This window comes from Macaca nemestrina, chromosome 16 (genome assembly GCF_043159975.1).
Source record: "Macaca nemestrina isolate mMacNem1 chromosome 16, mMacNem.hap1, whole genome shotgun sequence".
Classification (NCBI taxonomy): Eukaryota; Metazoa; Chordata; class Mammalia; order Primates; family Cercopithecidae; genus Macaca; species Macaca nemestrina.
Genome location: NC_092140.1, coordinates 94701659 through 94721667, shown reverse-complemented (window position 1 = coordinate 94721667; position 20009 = coordinate 94701659). Strand labels below are relative to the sequence as shown.

At 37.3% G+C, this 20009-nt stretch overlaps 1 protein-coding gene and 1 long non-coding RNA gene across 9 annotated transcripts in view; one reads left to right on the top strand and one right to left on the bottom strand.

Annotated features, from left to right (window-relative positions):
- The window catches only part of LOC105485992 (uncharacterized), a 539662-nt gene that overhangs the window by 420031 nt on the left and 99622 nt on the right, over positions 1 to 20009 (bottom strand). The window lies entirely within an intron of this gene.
- The window catches only part of LOC105485986 (relaxin family peptide receptor 2), a gene marked incomplete at its 5' end in the record, with an annotated part of 70894 nt that continues 57705 nt past the window's right edge, over positions 6821 to 20009 (top strand). The window contains one exon of the mRNA XM_011748623.3: positions 6821 to 6917. Coding sequence (XP_011746925.3) covers positions 6821 to 6917 — 97 coding nt within the window. The remainder of the gene's footprint in view (positions 6918 to 20009) is intronic.

The window sequence follows — 20009 nt, the reverse complement described above, 5'->3', positions numbered from 1 at the left end:
ATGGAGACCATCCTGGCTAACACGGTGAAACCCCGTCTCTACTAAAAAAAAAATACAAAAAAATTTAGCTGGGCGTGGTGGCAGGCGCCCGTAGTACCAGCTACTTGGGAGACTGAGGCAGGAGAATGGCATGAACCTGGGAGGCGGAGCTTGCAGTGAGCCCAGATTGTGCCACTGCACTCCAGCCTGGGCGACAGAGCGAGACTCTGTCTCAAAAAAAAAAAAAAAAAAGAGTTGCAATCTTAACTTGTTTTCTCCTAAGTATTTGATTCAAAACTCCTGTATCTAAAGAAATACAGTTGGGGTCATTAATAAAGAAAATCTTTTTATCTGAAAAAAAATTCCCAAGAGTTAGCAGGATGAAAACTTTTCTGCATACTTCAGGCAGCTGTCAGAATGAGGGAAATGAGGTAATCGAGAAACGGAGCACAGATCAATGTTCACACTCGCGCAAAAGGCGAGATAGGAGGAGAGAGAGGAATGGTCGTTGTGGGTTTTAAGCTCAGATGAGGGCCCCTGTGGGCTCAGCCAGGTCTGTGTTTTATAATCCTATCAAATATAGAGCTGGCATAATGAATTCGAAATGAATTTAGATAAAAATGATTTGTGACTTTTCACTTTAAATCAAAGATCATTACCCAGCAATATATATGGTTGGCACTCTGTAAATAAAAATACATTTATTCAGGGTAAACTTAATACACAGACTTGGAAATTTAAACAGCCCCCAATAACGTTCTAATTTATTTTATGTTCCCTGAAGTTTTCAAATGAAGGCACTACAAGATTATGATACATATGCCTTAGAAAATAGCACCTGTTGACTAAATGCATATTGAGGTTCAGTCACATTACACAGAATTTCGGAAAGACAAAAGAATTTAATGTTCAGGAATTGTTTTGTGAATAATAAAAGGAATGCCAGCTCTGGAAGTAATCTTTGAATAATTCACTATAAGAAAATTGGGAATAGTATATAATGTGGAACACATTCCAAAATAAGAAAAGCTCTGCAAAGAAAAATTAAATTTGTGTCTTCATTTATGCAATATACACAGCACATGCCTCTAGGCCAATCACATCAGATTTAGTCTTGTAAAACTAAGGATTACACTGATGATTTCCAGATTTATCTGTCTGTTTGAGTTAAGTTTTATTGTGGCAAACACAGCAGCAACAATAAAGTCAAAGTCTCCAGTGGCTTACACAATAAACATGTATGTCTTGTCTATGGGTCTGTGGCTGTTGTGTGGCTCTTCTGGGCCTGGCTGAACTCTGGTTCAAGCATGGCCCATGTGACTCTCATTCTGGCTAAGGAATGGGAGAGTACAAACGACCATGCCATACCACAAAAGCACACTTAAAACCTCTGCTGGGCTCACGCCTGTAATCCCACCACTTTGGGAGACCGAGGTGGGTGGATCACGAGGTCAGGAGATTGAGACCATCCTGACTAGCACGGTGAAACCCCATCTCTACTAAAACAAACAAACAAACAACAAACAAAAAAAAATTAGCTGGACGTGGTGACGGGCGCCTGTAGTCCCAGCTCCTCGGGAGGCTGAGGCAGGAGAAAGGCGTGAACCCGGGAGGCGGAGCTCGCAGTGAGCTGAGATGGCGCCACTGCACTCCAGCCTGGACGACAGCGCCAGACTCCCTCTCAAAAAAACAAACAGACAAACAAACAAGCCTCTGCTGGAAGGTGGCATATGTCACATCGAGTCACATTCAGTTGGTGAAAACAAGTCTCATGGCCAAGGCAAAAGTCAATGGAGCAGAGAAATATACACTACAGAGAGGCCCTGCCAAGACACACGGCAAAATGTGGGGGCACACACTCTTATTACGGGGAGTGGAATAATTGGAAACAATAATCGAATATACCATAATATCTCTAATATGCATTTTGAGTATCCACCCAGTTTTTGGTCTAGCCCACAATCTTGGGTCACTGCAACCTCCGCCTTCCGGGTTCAAGTGATTCTCCTGCCTCAGCCTCCCCAGTAGCTGGGATTACAGGCACCCGAGGAGGCTCTCAGTTTCACACAGAAGCAAGAAGCTGTTTTACTTCCTTCTACCCTTCAGACTTACTTTGGCGTGTGTGCCTTGATACCACCGGGAGAATAGTTGACACTATTTCTTAATCTCTCAATCCATCAATCAAGAGGGACAGAGCTGAGGTTTCACCTAATGACCTTCGCAACTCAGATTGTTCCCCTCCCTGAAACGCTATCAAACTTTTGGTCTGCGTTTTTCATTTTGGTTCTTACCTAACTTCTTAGTATTCATATATCTTGCGCATGACTTTATTTTACATTCCCGTTAAAAGATCGTTTTGTGGGGTACACAATCTTTAGTTGTCAGTTATTTTTTCTCAGAACTGTGAGCATTACTACACTTCTGGCTTCCGTTGCTGTTGTTGACAAGCCTGCTAACATTCTAATTTTCCCTTTGTAGGTGATCTGTCTTTTCCTTCTGGTTTCTTTTATATTATACTATTTCAAAACTGAATGTGTAAATACATTCATTTTATTTGTCCTGCCTAGCAGAAGTTGTCCTTGCTATATCTATAAATTCTTGTATTTTATCAGTTCTAGAAAATTCTCGATAATTATCTCCTCAGATATTATCTCCTCTTCATTCTCACTAGTTTCTCCTGTGGGGACTATAATTAGCTGTGTGTTGAAATTTTTCCTGCTTTCCTCCTAGTCTCTTCTTTCATTTTTTTTTCCATTCCCTGTTTATCTATGCTGCCTTCTGGGAACTTTCTTCACTCCCTTATTTCCATTTACAACTTATTTTATCAACTATGTCTTGACAGCTCTTTACCGTATCCATTGAGTTTTAAAATTTTAGGAACATATTTTTCATTTCTGAAAATTCTCTTTGTTGCTTTTTGATGCTTTCTTATTCCTTATTTATTCTTGTAATTGCAGTCTTTAAATATTTTACATTCCATAACTGATCATCTCAATATTTGAAGTACGTGGGGGTTCTAAATTTATTGCTTTGTTTCTGTCAACTTTTACCCATATATCCCTGGTTGATCTTTGATAATGAGCTCATATTTAGTTGATTTTAACCTGGATAAAATGTAGGGGTTTCAATTAAGGATATTTTTATTATGGAGCTTGCATTTCTTTTGCAATGGTGCTACAGGACACCGCCTTTCATAGTCTTTAGCCTGATCCTTCGAGGAAGCTCTGGCTTAGCTCTCAGATTTGGCCACTGACTCAAAGCCTAAAAGTTGTAGTGCTGCTATCTGCATTTTTTGCAAACCAATCTTGCCTTTTACATTTGTTTACTGTGCTCCATTGCCATTTCGGCATTTGGTTTTTATTTTTGTCATGTATTTTCCCTTTAGACTCGATTCCCCTCATTCTGAAGACTCCAGAAATGCAACAAAATTGTTTTATGCAGGAGCTATTACAGCATTTTCAAGCAAGAAGTCTTTTCAGTGTATCTAATCTACCATACTGCCAGTAGTGGATGTCTCAGGGTTATTTTTTACTCTGGGTTCGTGGCTATGCTCCTAATAGTTGAGCTTGCCAAGACTTGAAATTCCCAGACAAATGGAGCATGACTTAAATTATTTTAAACTTAGAACATCAAAATCAGAACACTTAAGCCCAGGCATGGTGGCTTATGCTTATAATCCCAACACTTTGGGAGGCTGAGGTGGGAGGATTGCTTGAGCCCAGGAGTTCAAGACCAGACTGGGTAACATAGGGAGACCCCATGTCTACAAAAAAAGAATACGAAAAATTAGTGGATGTTGTCACATACACCTGTGATCTCAGCTACTCAGGAGGTTGAGGTAGAAGGATTGTTTGGGCCTGGGAGGTTGAGGCTGCAGTGAGCAATGATAACACCACTGCACAAGACCCTGTCTAAAAAAAGAAAAAAAAAAAGAAACCCTTAATTTAGACTTTCTTAATCAAAATGGACCCTGTGCCAGAACTGGTTTGCTCAACTGATGGACACACTGTGTTGACTATGCTGATGAGATTAGGTGATTGCTAGGTTTGCTGTGCCCACAGGGTGCAAATAAATCTTACTGAATAATGACAATGCTATAATCTCACATATAAAGGCTAATATATAGTTATAATCACAAATACTTAGCTAGTATGGCCGAATTACTCAGATTTTACTATAACTTGATTTATGGTAAGGAGGCTATTCAAGGGAACATTGCCATTATTGGCCTGCTATCATGAGCTTGGGATTTGGATGTTATTATTCTATAATTTATCTTTTTGAGGACAGATCTTACCTATTCATATAATTTGTTCTTTGAATATCAGTATGTCTAGTTTCCCCCAAAACAGAAAGTGATACTAACTGCTAATGGATCAGGTTTGGTGAATAAGAGGCTATATAAAGTGAAAAGGCTATAGAAGTGAGAAATGTTTACAAGGCTATACTCTCACTAAGCAGAGTAAGTGTTTAGTAAATATCTTAATTGAAAACATTAATTTGGAAAGATAATGAATTATGCCCTATATAAAAAACAATCACGCAATCATGAAAATGTGTTAAAATTAGGGTTTCTGACCATTTTTAAATAAATTATGCTCTTGATTTAAGAATTTTATATTTAACAATAGTTTCCAAGATGTATATAAAAATGACAGTAGAAGCTAAGAAAATGTCTGCGCCCTCCCCCCACCACATAGAACTAGGTAATTAATGCTTTCAGTAAATAAATGCCCTTGAATTAGCCAGAATTATATTGAATTGTTTTATACAGTAAATAATATATTCACATGAGCTTTTATAGTATTATTGCTAAAAGTAAGGGTCCTACCAACAGGAGACTGGGATGAAGGGATGAGCTGATTCAGGTAAGGATCAATAAAACACACTTGTGCAGATTCAAAGTTAATTATCCAGTGAGGATTCAGTTTGCACAAGTCTTTCGTCTCAGCTCTGCATGAAGCACTCTCTGGAGCCTCCTTACCAACTGTGGCTCTAAGAATAGAGTAAATTCATTCACTCTTATTTAAACACATATATTATATCCCTGTGTAAATGTCAATCATTTCAGTTTCAGTACAAAAGACTGGATATTCACACCAGATAAGTCAAAGTTAAAACATACTAAATAAAATGGTATTTCAAAGCTTGCATATTCTACCTATAAAAACCAGTGAGCCAAAGATGTTCCTATTATTTATAATTATTGATTCCTGAATGTTTGTGTTAATATATTTCAAAGATTAACATTGAAAAGCCTCATAGAAAGGAATAACAATACCATGAAGAAATCTAAACTAATTTCTTTGACATCTTGACATTTCTTATTTCTCCAAAAATTACATTTTCATAGAAAATATATTTGTACTTCAAATACACTTATGATGGACAATTCATGGTATTTAATTGCATGGTATTTATTAAAAACTCATGCTCAAAATTTCAGTACCAGAAACTAGCATCCATCATCTCGACAGCAAAACACAAAACGTGAGAAAAACTAATCATTCCTTTAAGTGAAATAAGGTAATTTTTACCTAAAAAGGCCTCGAGGTTAGTGAGGGAAAAAAAGATGCTTGAAATGTAAGAAAAGATCTTGAAGTATTTCTTTTCATCTTTATTCTCTCTGTTGCTTTTTCTTTTGATTTGAAAGATTAGATGAGACCACATATAAATGTATCTGGGAGGTGTCTTCGGGAATTTAACTCACTTCTTAAAAAGAGAAAAGAACTAAATACATTATGTGATAAATACAGTATTTTTTATTGTAAATTCTGTTTGAATCCTTGTTCTTTCAAAGGCTACAATGAAAGAACAAGGAAAACCCCATATTTTATGATTTGTGATGACGATAGTCACCACAAGATAGTTTTTTCAGTGTTGTTAGCACACAGTTAACAACAATATATAAGAGAATCTGCATCGTTCAGTCACAAAATCTTCTCTCCAAATCAGAACTACAAACTGTATTCTAGATAGATATTTCCCTGTTAGTAAAATATAAACTCAGACATGGAAATTCTACATCTTTTTGGAGAAGTCTTAATGATTACACTGGGATCAACAGAATCCTACAACCAAAAGTCCCTTTTTATACTTTAACTTGTACTAACTATGCTGTTGAGAAAGCTGCTTTCAGGATGTAAGAACTAAATTATTAGTGTTTTCTAATAGGTGTGCAATACAGAGCTGGAAGGAAGAATAAAATTATTCACTTCAAGAAAAAGGAATATGATTATGGGGGAAGTATGTGAAGTGAAAATATTGTATGAATGTTTTACAGTAATTATTTAACACAACACCATATATTTAAATTATCTTGTTATATGTCATTTGAAAAAATGTAAGTACATTTGAATAGAAGTGGGTGTTCTTTGTGTATCTGTAAGTAAGCAGCTTGTTGACATTTGTTTATTGCATGAAAATATAATTGTAAAGAGTTTCATAGCCTATTCAGTGTAAGCCTATATCCTTCATATTTAAGAACTTCGATATATGTTTGGATTTAAATAACAGCAAATTGTTGTACATGCTTTGGAGGAAAAAAATTTTTAAGTGATTACAAAATGTTTCTTATCGAATAATATCAAAGTCCTATTATACTTCCTTTTACACACCATAATGAATTAGTGATCAAGAACACAAGTGTAGATTTAAACTAAAAGAAACAAAAAAGAAAGAACAAAAAAGACAGCCTGCATAGTGACAAGAATCCGTCTCCCCTCATGCCAGTAAAGTTCTAGCTGTGAGCATGCTCAGAACATGGGAGGCACTGAAGTTACTACATCAGAACTCCTGCTGAGGTATGAGGAGGATACGTCTAATAACTCAATTGCTGTAAACCTATGATTATTTTTCTGCTTTTAAACATCTCTTCAGCCTCAGATTGATTACAATGTTCTTTCTACTTCATTTCATCGTTCTGATCAATGTCAAAGGTAAGGCTGCTACTTTCTCGCTTTAAATGAGTGCAATTCCCAAAGAATACATTTCTATGTAGTTCTATGGCAATTGTAAAAAATGTATTAGGGTGTTTAAAAAAAAAAGGACATCAAATTTGCCTTGTATTTGTCATTACCTTTCATTGCTTTTAGTCCCATACAGCCTAGTAATTTTTAGATGCAACAAATTTTTCATGGAAGCATGCCTTTGTATGTTATTAAAGCTGTAGATAAAGTACGTCAAAAAACAATGTTGACTATATCAATTAAAACGCAGAAAATATTTTTGGCATTTGTTTTAAAAAGTATGACAAATTAATAAACTAAAATTGTGTTTTGTGGAATTTCAACCTGTTGAAATATGTCCATAAAATTCATGTACTTGTTAGTAACTATCTTGCGTTAATGTAATTAAACTGGGAACTCCAAAGCCACAGGCAGATCTAAAAAACAGTATCCGTCTCTGAGAGTAAACCTCTCTAAAATAAAGTTATTAAATGTCTATAAAAGTGCATTTACTTAGATAATTTTCTTTTGCTTTTAATTTGTGGAAATTTTTATTTCAGTCAAACTCTTAATTTTCAAGTCAGCACCATTTTCATTGTAAAGCTCACCAAAAAATAAAACTTAAATCTTCACTTGCTTTTAAAGAAAAAGATTCGTTGTCAGCCTATACATTCATAAACAACCTATTAATCATACCCAAGGTTTGCTGAGGTTTATTATTAAAAAATGTTTATATTTTAATTCATATTTTTTCTTAAAGAATTTTGATAAACCTCTGAGAATAAAGGTTAAAATTTGAAATTGTTTTTATTTTCTGAAAAATTCGTTTTAGGTTTTTAAAATATTCAGTTTTATTAAGTGAATTCCAAGTGAATATTTTAAATCTTGAAACAAAGTGCAACATTTAGGAGGAATTATTTTAAAATTTCTAACAAACAAAAGATTTTTAAAAGATTTAAAATATCTAAATTTTATTTTGAATTTAAAAGAATACTAAAACTTTACTTCAAATATTTAAAATACATATCTCCATACACCTAGCATGACTTTTATTTTATATTTTAATATCTCTTACATGAAAAACTTAGTATTAACTAAGAAGAAACAATATATGAACTCATCTGGCATGCAATACAGTTGTAGCAAGCAGTCTATTGCTTTATTTAAGGTCCTATTTAAGGTCCTACTTCAGAAGTTCATGTTCTATCCACATTTGAATATTCAATTTTATACGATTTTAAGAATATATAGCTACAAAGTAGTTTCTTGGATTTAAGACAAGTCATAGAGATCATCTGTGCCCTTTAAAAAAATATTTAATTTACAGGACTGTAATCATAGTTTAACCAATTTTACTATATTTTTGCTTTTACACATGATAATGCATTTAATTGATTTTGCTTAAACCGTTTATGAGATGAAAAACATCTACTACTAAAATAACATTTCGTGATTTACCATAATGTAAAGTCACCCTTTCAACTAAAAACAAAAATTCAATTAATAATTGTCGTTTGATTTTATTTCTAAGTAAAAGCCGTATTTCAAACTCCTAGTACCAACCTAACAAATATTTGTTGATTAATTATAATCTCTGGGAATTTTTATTTTCGAATTTTGTATTACTGTTGACTACTAATTTAAACATTTATGTTTAAAATGATTTCTTTTCAAAGCAAGACACATTAATCAATGCTTTGACATTTTATTTCTACTTATACAAATAATAGGATTTGCTCTATAATTAGTAAGACTTTTTTCTTTTTCACATAAAATTGTGGACAATTAAAATGGTAAGGCTTTTCATAGTAACCAAAGAAAGTTCATTTAGAATTGCCTAAAAGTAAGGGTTGTCTTTTTAATTTAAATAATATTTGTGAACGACTCTTAGACCAGATCTAAACAAAACAGAAAATTAGAAATGATGTGATCATCTGCTCTCCTCTGACCATCATCACTCTGGAGTGCCTAAGGAATGAGTGACTGACTGCCTTAAGCTACAGGCACTAATAGACAACTACGCATAACGTATCTTATTATTATTATATGTATTTTATCATTAATTTATTCACTGTGTATCTTTGTTAACCAGCTTCAAACTACTTTTTAAAAAACATTTCTTAATGGACAAATTAAGAACCATATTACAAATAAAAAACATGGGCTTATGTAGGAAATTAAAAGCATGAAGTATTAAGGCTGCTACTTGGTAACTACCAATTATGTTTTGTGGAATTTCAACCTGTTGAAATATGTCCATAAAATTCAAGTAATTGTTACTAACTATCTCGCATTAACATAATTAAACTGGGAACTACAAAGCCACAGGCAGATCTAAAAACAATATCTGTCTCTAAGAGTAAACCTGTCTAAAATAAAGTTATTAAAAATAACTTTAAACTTTTAAAAAACATTTCTTAATGGCCAAATTAGGAACCATATTACAAATCAAAAACATGGGCTTATGTAGGAAATTAAAAGCATGAAGTATTGAGGCTGCTACTTGGTAACTACCAATTGCTACTTACTCAAGTAATTTGCTTAACCTCCAAAACAGGTTATCCAAAATTGGGCCTGAACAGTATTTTGAGGGGAGCAGTGTTTGACTGCCCCCTAGTGGCCAAGCTCAAGGCACGCCTGGCATGGTCTTTTCTTAGGGATGTCAGTTTCACTTGGCCACTCTGACTTGAGAAAAGGTTTTCCATCTGAATTTTAATTTCACACCTTTATATTCATGCTGTGGACAGTTGTGAAAATCAAGTATATTTCAGGCCAGTCATCCCAAAGACTGACCTGCTTGCGGGCTGAATGAAGTCCACTGTGAGGGAGAAGGAAAAAGATTGGGAACATGGGAGTTAAAACCTTTAGAGACGTGTTATCCCAGAAGATGCCAGCTAAAATACATCTCACAACAGATGCTTACTTGTGTGCTCATCTTACTGTGAATAAATATGACCAGATGTAATCAAAGAGTTTTAAGGCCTCTCACTGGAAGTGACAAAATTGCCTGCCATGTGAATTTTAGAGGCAAAATTGGGATGCTGCTTTCTAATAGGTTGATATTGAAAAATGGCACATTTTCTGGCCAGGCACGGTGGCTCAAGCCTGTAATCCCAGCACTTTGGGAGGCCAAGACGGGCGGATCACGAGGTCAGGAGATCGAGACCATCCTGGTTAACACGGTGAAACCCCATCTCTACTAAAAAACAGCCAGGCGAGGTGGCGGGCGCCTGTAGTCCCAGCTACTCAGGAAGCTGAGGCAGGAGAATGGCATGAACCCAGGAGGCGGAGCTTGCAGTGAGCTGAGATCGGCCACAGCACTCCAGCCTGGGCGACAGAGCGAGACTCTGTCTCAAAAAAAAAAAAAAAAAAAGAAAAAGAAAAATGGCACATTTTAATTCCGGAATATAGTAACCCAAATAAAATTCAATTAACAAAGAATGGTTTTGTATAAATAGTTATGCAACAAAAACTGCACCTAATTTTTAGGAGTACATATCTATTTAAGAGCCCAGAATGGCTTGGTTTACTTATTTGGTCAACATATAACTCAACATTCTTTGGGTAAAATGAGTTTGCTTGTTTCACATGTGAAGTAGTAGTGGAATTAGAGGCCTAATTATCTACAAACAAAAAATAAGCTTCTCATATGCTTTACTCACCTGTACTTCCAGGTGTTTTGTATGTATTTTAAAAAATTAAGTTTGCAATGAAGGTCAATGTTGCTATCAGAAAAGTGCCCTGAAGCCAAAATAAAACAGCTGATTCAACAGTCATGTGATAAACAGACTTCTGAGTGTTTTAAGATGCAAAAAGAATTGTGATTGTGGCCAGGCGCGGTGGCTCACACCTGTAATCCTAGCACTTTGGGAGGCAAGCAGATCATTGAGGTCAGGAGTTCGAGACCAGCCTGGGAAACATGGTGAACTCCCATCTCTATTAAAAATACAAAAATTAGGCAGGCATGGTGGTGCACACCTGTGGTCCCAGCTACTTGGGAGGCTGAGGCAGGAAGAGTGCTTGAACCTGAGAGGCAGAGGTTGCAGTGAGCTGAGACCGCACCACTGTACTTCAGCCTGGGCAACAGAGCAAGACTCCGTCTCAAAATTAAAAAAAAAAAAAAAAAATTTAAAGAATTGCGATTGAAAATGTAACTTTATTACAAAGTAAAAAGCCTTTACAATATGTTCAGCGTGACTGATAAAGTTCTAGCCCTCCTTTCCCATCCTCCCCCTTCCCATTGTTCTGACACAGGCCCTGTCCAAGCCTCTCTCCTCTCCTTCCCACCTTTATTTATTCTCCCCTCCTCCCTGCCTTTGCAGGAATCTGTCTCAGATGCTCTCCCGGCCTGTCTTCCCTCCATTTTCATGTCTCGCCCTTCTACCCCCATCCCTATCTTCCTGGTGTCCTCACCTCTGAAATCTCCCTTCTGCTCTCCTTGGGTCTGCTCTTCAACTCTCTTGCTCTCCGAGTTCCTATCTCCTCCAGCTCTGCCTTTGTACTGGCTACATCACATTCTTGGTAACTCTCACACCTGCTCCATCCTAATTGGTCAATTCTGGCTTTTCATTTCCACCTTGGAATACCTCTATCCCTCAATTTGCCCCCTTTCTCAAGTATTCCTCTCTCTAATCACCTCCTGTCTTTGCCGAGCTCCCTCCCCAGGGGCTTCCTGGATCTTCTTTGTCTCCCTCTTTTGGCCTTTGCCTTCTTTCTATTATTTGTCTCTATCCCACAGTCTCCTGGCCTGACCAGTGGTCACCATGTCTGTTGCTTGCTAGAATACACGCCCAAACACCACCAAATGAATATTGTATCTCTGTATTACTTCAATACTGGTGTGCTGTCTTTTTCTAGGTCCAATGATTTGTCTACAATTCTAAAATCCAGAAAGCTCAGAAAACTGAGTTGATCACCTTTGCCTACAAAATCTGGTCAGAATTGGCCAGGAGCTATTTAGATTCTTTATGCACTTATTGTAAAATTTCATACATTGTGCTATAGAAAAATGTTCATGTGCTTGGTTATGGAACTTTGCCCCAAGCCAGTAGGAAATGTTACATAGTTCATAGCATATGCATTAACTTTCTAAAATCACAAAAATATGATAAATTCTGCAACATATCTCTCCAAAGGGTTTCTGCTATGGTGGTACAGATCTCTATTAGCCATGCCCCTCTACAGATCACCAACTGTTCCGTGCCATATTATTCTCGAGTGGTATAATGGCTATTTTATTTGCCCAAGGAAATTCAGTGTTAATAGAATGTGTCTGATGAAGGAAAGATAATTTTAACTAATTCTCCTTTTCTCTGATTCCAGTTTATTTTCTATTCAATCGCTAGGTTATTTTTTTTTTTCAGTGACTATATTTTTTATTCCGGTCATTCCAATTATGTTTAAAGCTGTCTGGGGTTTCATAAACTTTCATTCTTATTTCATGATATCTTCCTTCCATTAGTTCTTTGAGAATTTTAATCATGCAGAGTTTAAACTAGTCTTTAAAGCTCTATCAGCTGGGTGCGGTGACTCACGTCTGTAATACCAGCACTTTGGGAGGCTGAGGTGGGCGGATCACCTGAGGTCGGAAGTTTGAGACAAGCCTGGCCAACATGGTGAAACCTTGTCTCTACTAAAAATACAAAAAATTAGCCGGACATGGTGGCGCGTGCCTGTAGTCCCAGCTACTTGGGAGGCTGAGGCAGAAGAATCGCTTGAACCCAGGAGGTGGAGGTTGCGGTGAGCCGAGATTGTGCCACTGCACTCCAGCCTGGGTGACAGAGTGAGGCCGAGACGGGCGGATCACGAGGTCAGGAGATGGAGACCATCCTGGCTAATATGGTGAAACCCCGTCTCTACTAAAAATACAAAAAACTAGCCGGGCGAGGTGGTGGGCGCCTGTAGTCCCAGCTACTCGGGAGGCTGAGGCAGGAGAATGGCGTAAACCCGGGAGGCGGAGCTTGCAGTGAGCTGAGATCCGGCCACTGCACTCCAGCCTGGGCGACAAAGCAAGACTCCGTCTCAAAAAAAAAAAAAAAAAAGTTCTATCATCTCTTTCCCAGGTATGAATTCCCCCTTTTTGTGGAGCCCTGAACATTTCATAAATTTGGAAGAATGCTTCTCCTGCATGCAGCTCCTCAAAGTAGTCTCAAAAGTAATTCCACATAGCCCAGGGAGTGTTCAGATCTGAACCGTCATATATGTTAGCATCTCAGAGATTTTGCCTGTGGGTGATCCAGTTCCAAATCTCATGCCCATTTGCAGCGGTATCACCACAGCTTCCCCTACTGGCCATGAGCAAGCATTATTTAAATCATAGTCTTTGGTGGTCAGAGTTATTCCATACCCCATGCATTGTCAGGGGCTCAGTCCCAGCGGTTGACTTCATGCAGGTCCCAGCCTCTGCCAGTTGGGCTGCACTAAGCCCCTTTCTCAAACTGGCATTGAACCCAGTTCTGATTGTTTCTCCAGTCCCAGCTCCCTGCAGAACAAGTGGCTTTACGTCCTCTCGCAACAGTGCCTTTTTCTGAATTCATGTTCTATGAAGAGCTTTCTCTTCTATAACCCAAATGTGTTCATGGAAAAGCATAGTATCAGTGTTTTCTGTGTCTACGGAAGAGTATGATGTGAGAGCATATTCAGGGTTTTCTCACAATGGACGACATTGATCCAGAAGTTCAGCAAAGAAGGTAGCTTTTGTCCTTCAGATTGTGCATTTTCAAAGACAGGACATGGGTGAACGTACACACACCAGAGATCTGGAGTCGTGAAGTAAAGTGCTACACAAACGTTAACAGATTAGGAGACGGGAGGCAGCAGAGCAACAAGGATGCTGGATTTGGGGTCAGCAAACCCATGTTCAAGTCATAGCCTTGTTCAAGTTCGGCCTTTGGCATACCAAATAACTTCTCCGCTTCATCCGCAATACTTATATAATTATCGAGTTTCCAAGAACCACTTGTCATGATGTCAGAGACACAGATTCCACAACTCCAGCCCCTGAGGATTCAATAGCTCTATGGTGGGTCATGGGCTCTGCATGTTTAGGAAGCGGCCCAGGTGATTCTGACAAACCTGTTCAATGGACCATACACCTGGAAAAACTGGTCAAAATAGACATGGGCTTTTTTTTCTTTGAGGTGCTTATTTTTGTTCTATTCGTTGTGTGTGCCAGGATGGATAACTGGATTCACCTGGATTGTTTGACGCACTAATTCTACTTGAAATGGTGTTTCAAATTTGGAGGCAATAAGGACAAATTAAGTATTTGGGAAGAGAATATCTGAATCTACATTGTTTAATTATCAATATAAAGTTTCTTAACAATTAGTATAGTTCAAAAACTGTAATTAATATGCTAGTTTACCTGTAGAGCAGCCTTGATGTTAATTACCACTCCTGCCTTTAAAAGAAATTAATAAACTCATAACACAAATGGCTAAGGAAGAATCTCTTCTGGTTTGGGGCCAGATTCTATTTCTTATTGGTCACCTGGCTTTCATTATCCAATTTTTTATTCGATTATAGCTTAGCCAGTAGACATCGGACAGGTCAGTGCCTCTCTCTCTCTCTTTTTCTGTTATTCACACCTTGCCTGGGACATTCTGTTTCAACCCCATAGGCTAAAAAATAGTGTATCTATTGCTGTAGATATTTCTACTCCTAATTTCCTTTCATGTAAACCCATGTTATATAAGAGATGTAGAAGATACTGATTCTCTTTCATTCTGCCTTAAGAGCCACCGTAAAAATATTCCCTTAAAAGCCTCAACATTCAGTCTGAGGGTGAGATGATATCTTTATGTAAACTTTCTTATACATAGGAAAAGGATAATAATCTACACTGAGTGTTACGGGAAAACTCTTTTCCCTTATTTGAAGCCATTTCCTTTTTGGCTGTTTCCTGTTTCCCACTTTAAAATGCCGCTCTTACTGTAATAACTAAAGTTAAAATTAACCACTTGGAAAAATAAGTTGCTCTCCCTAAAAGCACAGGGTTGTGTACATGCTGTTATTTTTGTTCATTTTACCTGTGAATTGTAAGTTTTGAAAAGAATAAAGCATGAGAAAATTACCTGTGCTATGACCCGATTCTCAAAATTATATGGGCCACCTTACTCCAGCCTACATAGACTCCAGCTAAAAAATTATGAGAGGCCCTTTGCCACTGCTCCTCTTCCCTAGAAAATGGCTTAAAAAAAAAAAAAAAAAAAAAAAGAAGATGGTGCCAAGCAAGTTTTTCACTTAAAAAACTGAACCATTGGTGTAAGATAAATGAAAAAAAGAAAATGCGCATGAAGCTTCTATCATATGCACTCAACCCACATTGACATCATCATCAGCAGACGTATGCCCAAGTTTGGCCTAAGCTTCTGACATGGATTAGCACTGAAGCACTGATGTGCTCTCCACTCCCACATATGGAGCTTTAGGTCTATGTGGCTCACTTACAGAAACAGCATTGCTATTCCTGAAAATGTTAATTAAGTTCAGACAACAATTTTTGAGGCATCTGCTTTACACTAAGAACTGAAAACTTCTCTAGCCATTGAATCAAAATTAATAAATTCCATTATTTTTAATGGCAAAAACCGCAATTTGTTTTGCACCAGCTTAATATACTAATAATGACATGCTATAAATACTACATAGAGGTATGTGCAAGATGGTTTGGGTAGAAAAAAGGGAAAGTTTGTACTGAGGAGTGGTTTTGAAGTCTCAGTAAAGTTTTTGCAAAAATGACTTCTGAGATGATTATCAAAGAAATAGGAAATACGGAAAATAGAACATGCTACAGTCTTAGTATCTGGAAATACAGAGAATAGAACATGCTACAATCTTAGTATCTTAATTATCTTAAAAGTTAGGGCTGCAAAGAATGTTTTCCTAACTGAATACAAGATAATTGTAAAAAGTGAAGGAGAACTGTCCACTGGCCCTGCTTGATCTGAAATCACTTTGGATGTTGTAGTTTGCTCATCTTCAAGACTATATAGTACGCCATCGAGAAACATTCCAGAAATGTTTATCCATTTTATTTTTCAAAGACACTTGGATTGTTTCTGGCTTGGGGTTATTGTGAATAATGCTGCTGTGAATGTTCTTGTAAGAATCTCTTGATGTACATGTGCATGAATTTCTATGGGCATTTACCTAGAAGTAAATCTACTGACTCGTAGGGTTTGCACAACTTCAAACTTAGTAGATACTGACAAACTGTTTTCCAAAGCAGCTGCTCCAATTAACACTCCACCAGTGTATGAGAATTTGCATGATTTTACATCCTCACCAAATAGTGTATCATTGGGTTTTTTATTTTTAAATTATACCCATACTAGTAATCTTAGTGATATTTTATTGTGGTTTTAATTTGCATTTCCCTGATTATGAATTAGATTTAATACTTTTTCAGATGTTTTTTGTCATTCAGATATCCTCTTTTGTTCAGTACCTATTCAAGTCTCTTGCCCATTTTTCTATTTACCATTCATTTTTTTCTTTATTGATTAGTAGAACATCTATACGTTTGCTGATTACAGACCCTTTGCAAGTATCCTCTACTCTGCAACTTGTCTTTGCACTCTCTTAACGATGCCTTTTTAAAAAGACAGGCCAGGCATGGTGGCTCAAGCCTGTAATCCTAGCACTTTGGGAGGCCGAGGCGGGCAGATCATGAGGTCAGGAGATTGAGACTATCGTGGGCAACATGGTGAAACCCCATCTTTATTAAAAAAAAAAAAAAAATTGCCAGGCGTGGTGTTGTGCACCTATATAGTCCCAGCTACTCGGGAGGCTAAGGCAGGAGAATCGCTTGAACCCGGGAGGCAGCAGTTGCAGTGAGCCAAGATTGAGCCACTGCACTCCACCAGTCTGGTGACAGAACAAGACTCCATCTCCAAAAAAATAAATAAGAAGACGTTCTTAATTTGTATATTGTCTAATTTAAGTATCTTTTCCTTTATGATTAGTGCTTTTATTTGGTTTTTCTTCTTTGTAGTTTCCTTAATACATCTACCTCACAGTCATAAAGATTTTTTCTTATGTTATCCTAGAAACTGTATTGTTTCACCTTTCATATTTCATCCTATTATCTATCTAGAATTGAGCATCACCTCACCCCACTGCTCTGTAGTACAAACGTTTACATGTGTGTCTGTCTTTTTCCAAACTTTCTATTCTGTTCCATTGGTCTGTCTTTCAATGTTTCCACCAACATCACACTGCCTGAACTATTGTACCATTATAATATGTCTTGCCATACAGATAATGAGTCCTCTCTCCTTGTTCTCCTTCTTCGATGGTAGCCTGGCTCTTCGTGTTCTTTTGCATTTCCACATGCCTTTGAGAATCAACTTACCCATTCCCACACACATACTCCTGGGATTTTTATTGAGATTTCTTTGAATCTATAGACTGATTTGGGGAAAGAATGAACATCTTGAAAATATTGCCTTCCACTTATTTAGGTTTTTAATGTCTTTCACTAATAGTATATACTTTACATAAATGTCTTGCCCACTTTTGTTAGATTTATGCCTAAATACATGATACTGTTCATGCTATAGTAAAAGGTGTGATTTTTAAAACATTTCATTGTCTAATAGTTGCTGAAATATAAAAATACAATTGACTTTATAGAAACTTTGCAAAATTCACCAATGCTAAAAATTTATTATTTTAATATTCACAGTTATATTATTTATGAATAATTACAGTTTTATGTCTTCTCTTCCAATATGTATGCCATTAATTTACTTTCCTTACTTAATTCCATTGGCTAAGCCCTCCAGTACAACAATGAATAGATATAGTAGTAGTGGACACCATCAATCTCAAAGGGAAAGCCTTCAAAACCTCACTTGTATGCTGTGGGATTTTATAGATAACACTTAATTAAATCAAGTAAGTTACCTGCTATTTTTAGTTTGCATAGTTATTTTAAAGTCAGGAACTGGCAGTTACATCTCTGGAACCTCTCGTAAACAGAGTTAAAAACAAGTGACAAACTACAAGAAAATATTTGTGAGTTACAGAACAGAGGACTAACCTCCCTAAAGAATTCTGGTTGCATTGCCAGATTCCGTTTTCTCACACGTGGTTCCAAACACTGGTCCTGACTATTGCTGTCAGGAATGAAAGTTTCACTGTCTCATCAGCATGAATTAGATGAAAAACAATCTTTTCAAAGGAATACATTTTTCATAAAGCCAAATGTATTCCTTTGAAAAGATTGTCTTTTCTTCTCCAGATACATTCTCTCTAATTTTTAACAATAAAATACTACTTTTCTAATAAATCCATGTTAAAATATATGGTAACTCGGAGTTTTAAAATCATCCTTATTTGACAAACTAAAACATCAGTAACTTTTGGCAGGTTTCTCTAAATTCTTTAATTGAATTTATTTGGTCTAAGAAATGCAAAAATCTAGAAACTTCTGATCTAACGCATGTTAGAGATGTCAGCATATTGACAAAGAAAACGGAGCTGATGAATTAAGGAGATAAAGAGGAAGAAAAGGAATTTTTAGAAAATATGGAGGAAAAAAAGCTTTTAACCTGGGGACCAAGGTTGGATGTGTCAAATGCAGAAAACCAAGCAAGATGAGGACTACGAAAGAGCCATTGGATTTAGCGTCAAAAAGGATGACAGTGATTCTGGTGAGAAGAATGTCAGCAGAGCAGCAAGGTCAAGGTGGAAGCTATGGATTTAAGAATGAAAGTGTGGTAAGGAAGTGGAGATATTGACTTACTTGTACGGTTCTTCTGAGAAATTTAATTGTGAAGGGGAGGAGAGTATATCTCAGTTTTATAGGCAGGCAGATATAACAGGATTTGGGTTGGTTGACTGGTTTATTTGTTTTGAAGATGGGAGCTGTACAATAGAGAGACAAAGATACTGAAAATAGCTGGGTGGGGTGGCTCACGCCTATAATCCCAGCACTTTGGGAGGCTGAGGTGGGTGGATCACCTGAGGTCAGAGTTCAAGACCAGCCTGACTGACATGGTGAAATCCCGTCTCTACTAAAAATACAAAACAAATTAGCCGAGTGTGGCGGTGCATGCCTGTAATGCCAGCTACTTGGGAGGCTGAGGCAGGAGAATCACTAGAAACCTGGAGGCGGAGGTTTCAGAGAGCCAAGATCATGCCATTGTACTCCAGCCTGAGTGACAAGTGTGAAAACCCATCTCAAAAAATACATATATATGTGTGTGTATATATATATGTGTGTGTATGTGTGTGTGTATATATATATATATAAAATATAGGAAAGAAAGGAAACAATGCAGAGTCTGAGAAAGTGAGGTCGAGTGGAGCACAGAACATAGATGGAAGGCTTTACTATGGGAAGGACAAGAGGCCTTCATTCTTTGTGCATCACAAAAGAATAATCCAGGGACTTGGTCTAGTCCTGTGCAGTTTCCATACACTCAGCACGAGCAGTCTAGGTGGATGGTACCCACGCTTACATGAGGTGGGTCCTGCCCAAACACATGCTGCAGCCTTGGATGCAGGTACATTCATAAGTTGATGTGAATAGAATCTGGGATAATTCCCACTCAGAGGAAGAACAGCCAGTGAAAGTTCCATGAAACATAGCAGTCAATGAATCAGAGAGGAATTAAGGGACCAAGGTAGCACCTTCTCTCCACATTTCCCAAACCAAGTTCCCATCGGGCTTCCCCTTGCCTGTCTCCTTCACAATCCCCCTTTCCATGGTCTTCTCCCCTTCACCCACCACACTGCTCATTCTCTCCATTCACTCGCCTCAGGCAAGCTTTAGGAAGAAGGTAGTCTCTCAACTCATGTAGAAGGAGATGAACTTTACATACTAATAGATAAGATTTTTAACCTAAAATAATGCGTCTCTAAAGGTGGAGGTTTGGCAGTTTACCAGTTAGCAGAAATAATACTTTTGGAAGGGAAGTCTTCCTTCTTCCCTTAAATCCCTTATAACCCACGAACGGCCACAACTTCTGTTTGTGACCCACATAAAGGCATCCAGGCAAGCAGGATGTGGGGCTGACATCCATCCCTGGTAAGGATGATGTTGGCAGTTTGAAATTATCCTTCTTTCCAATA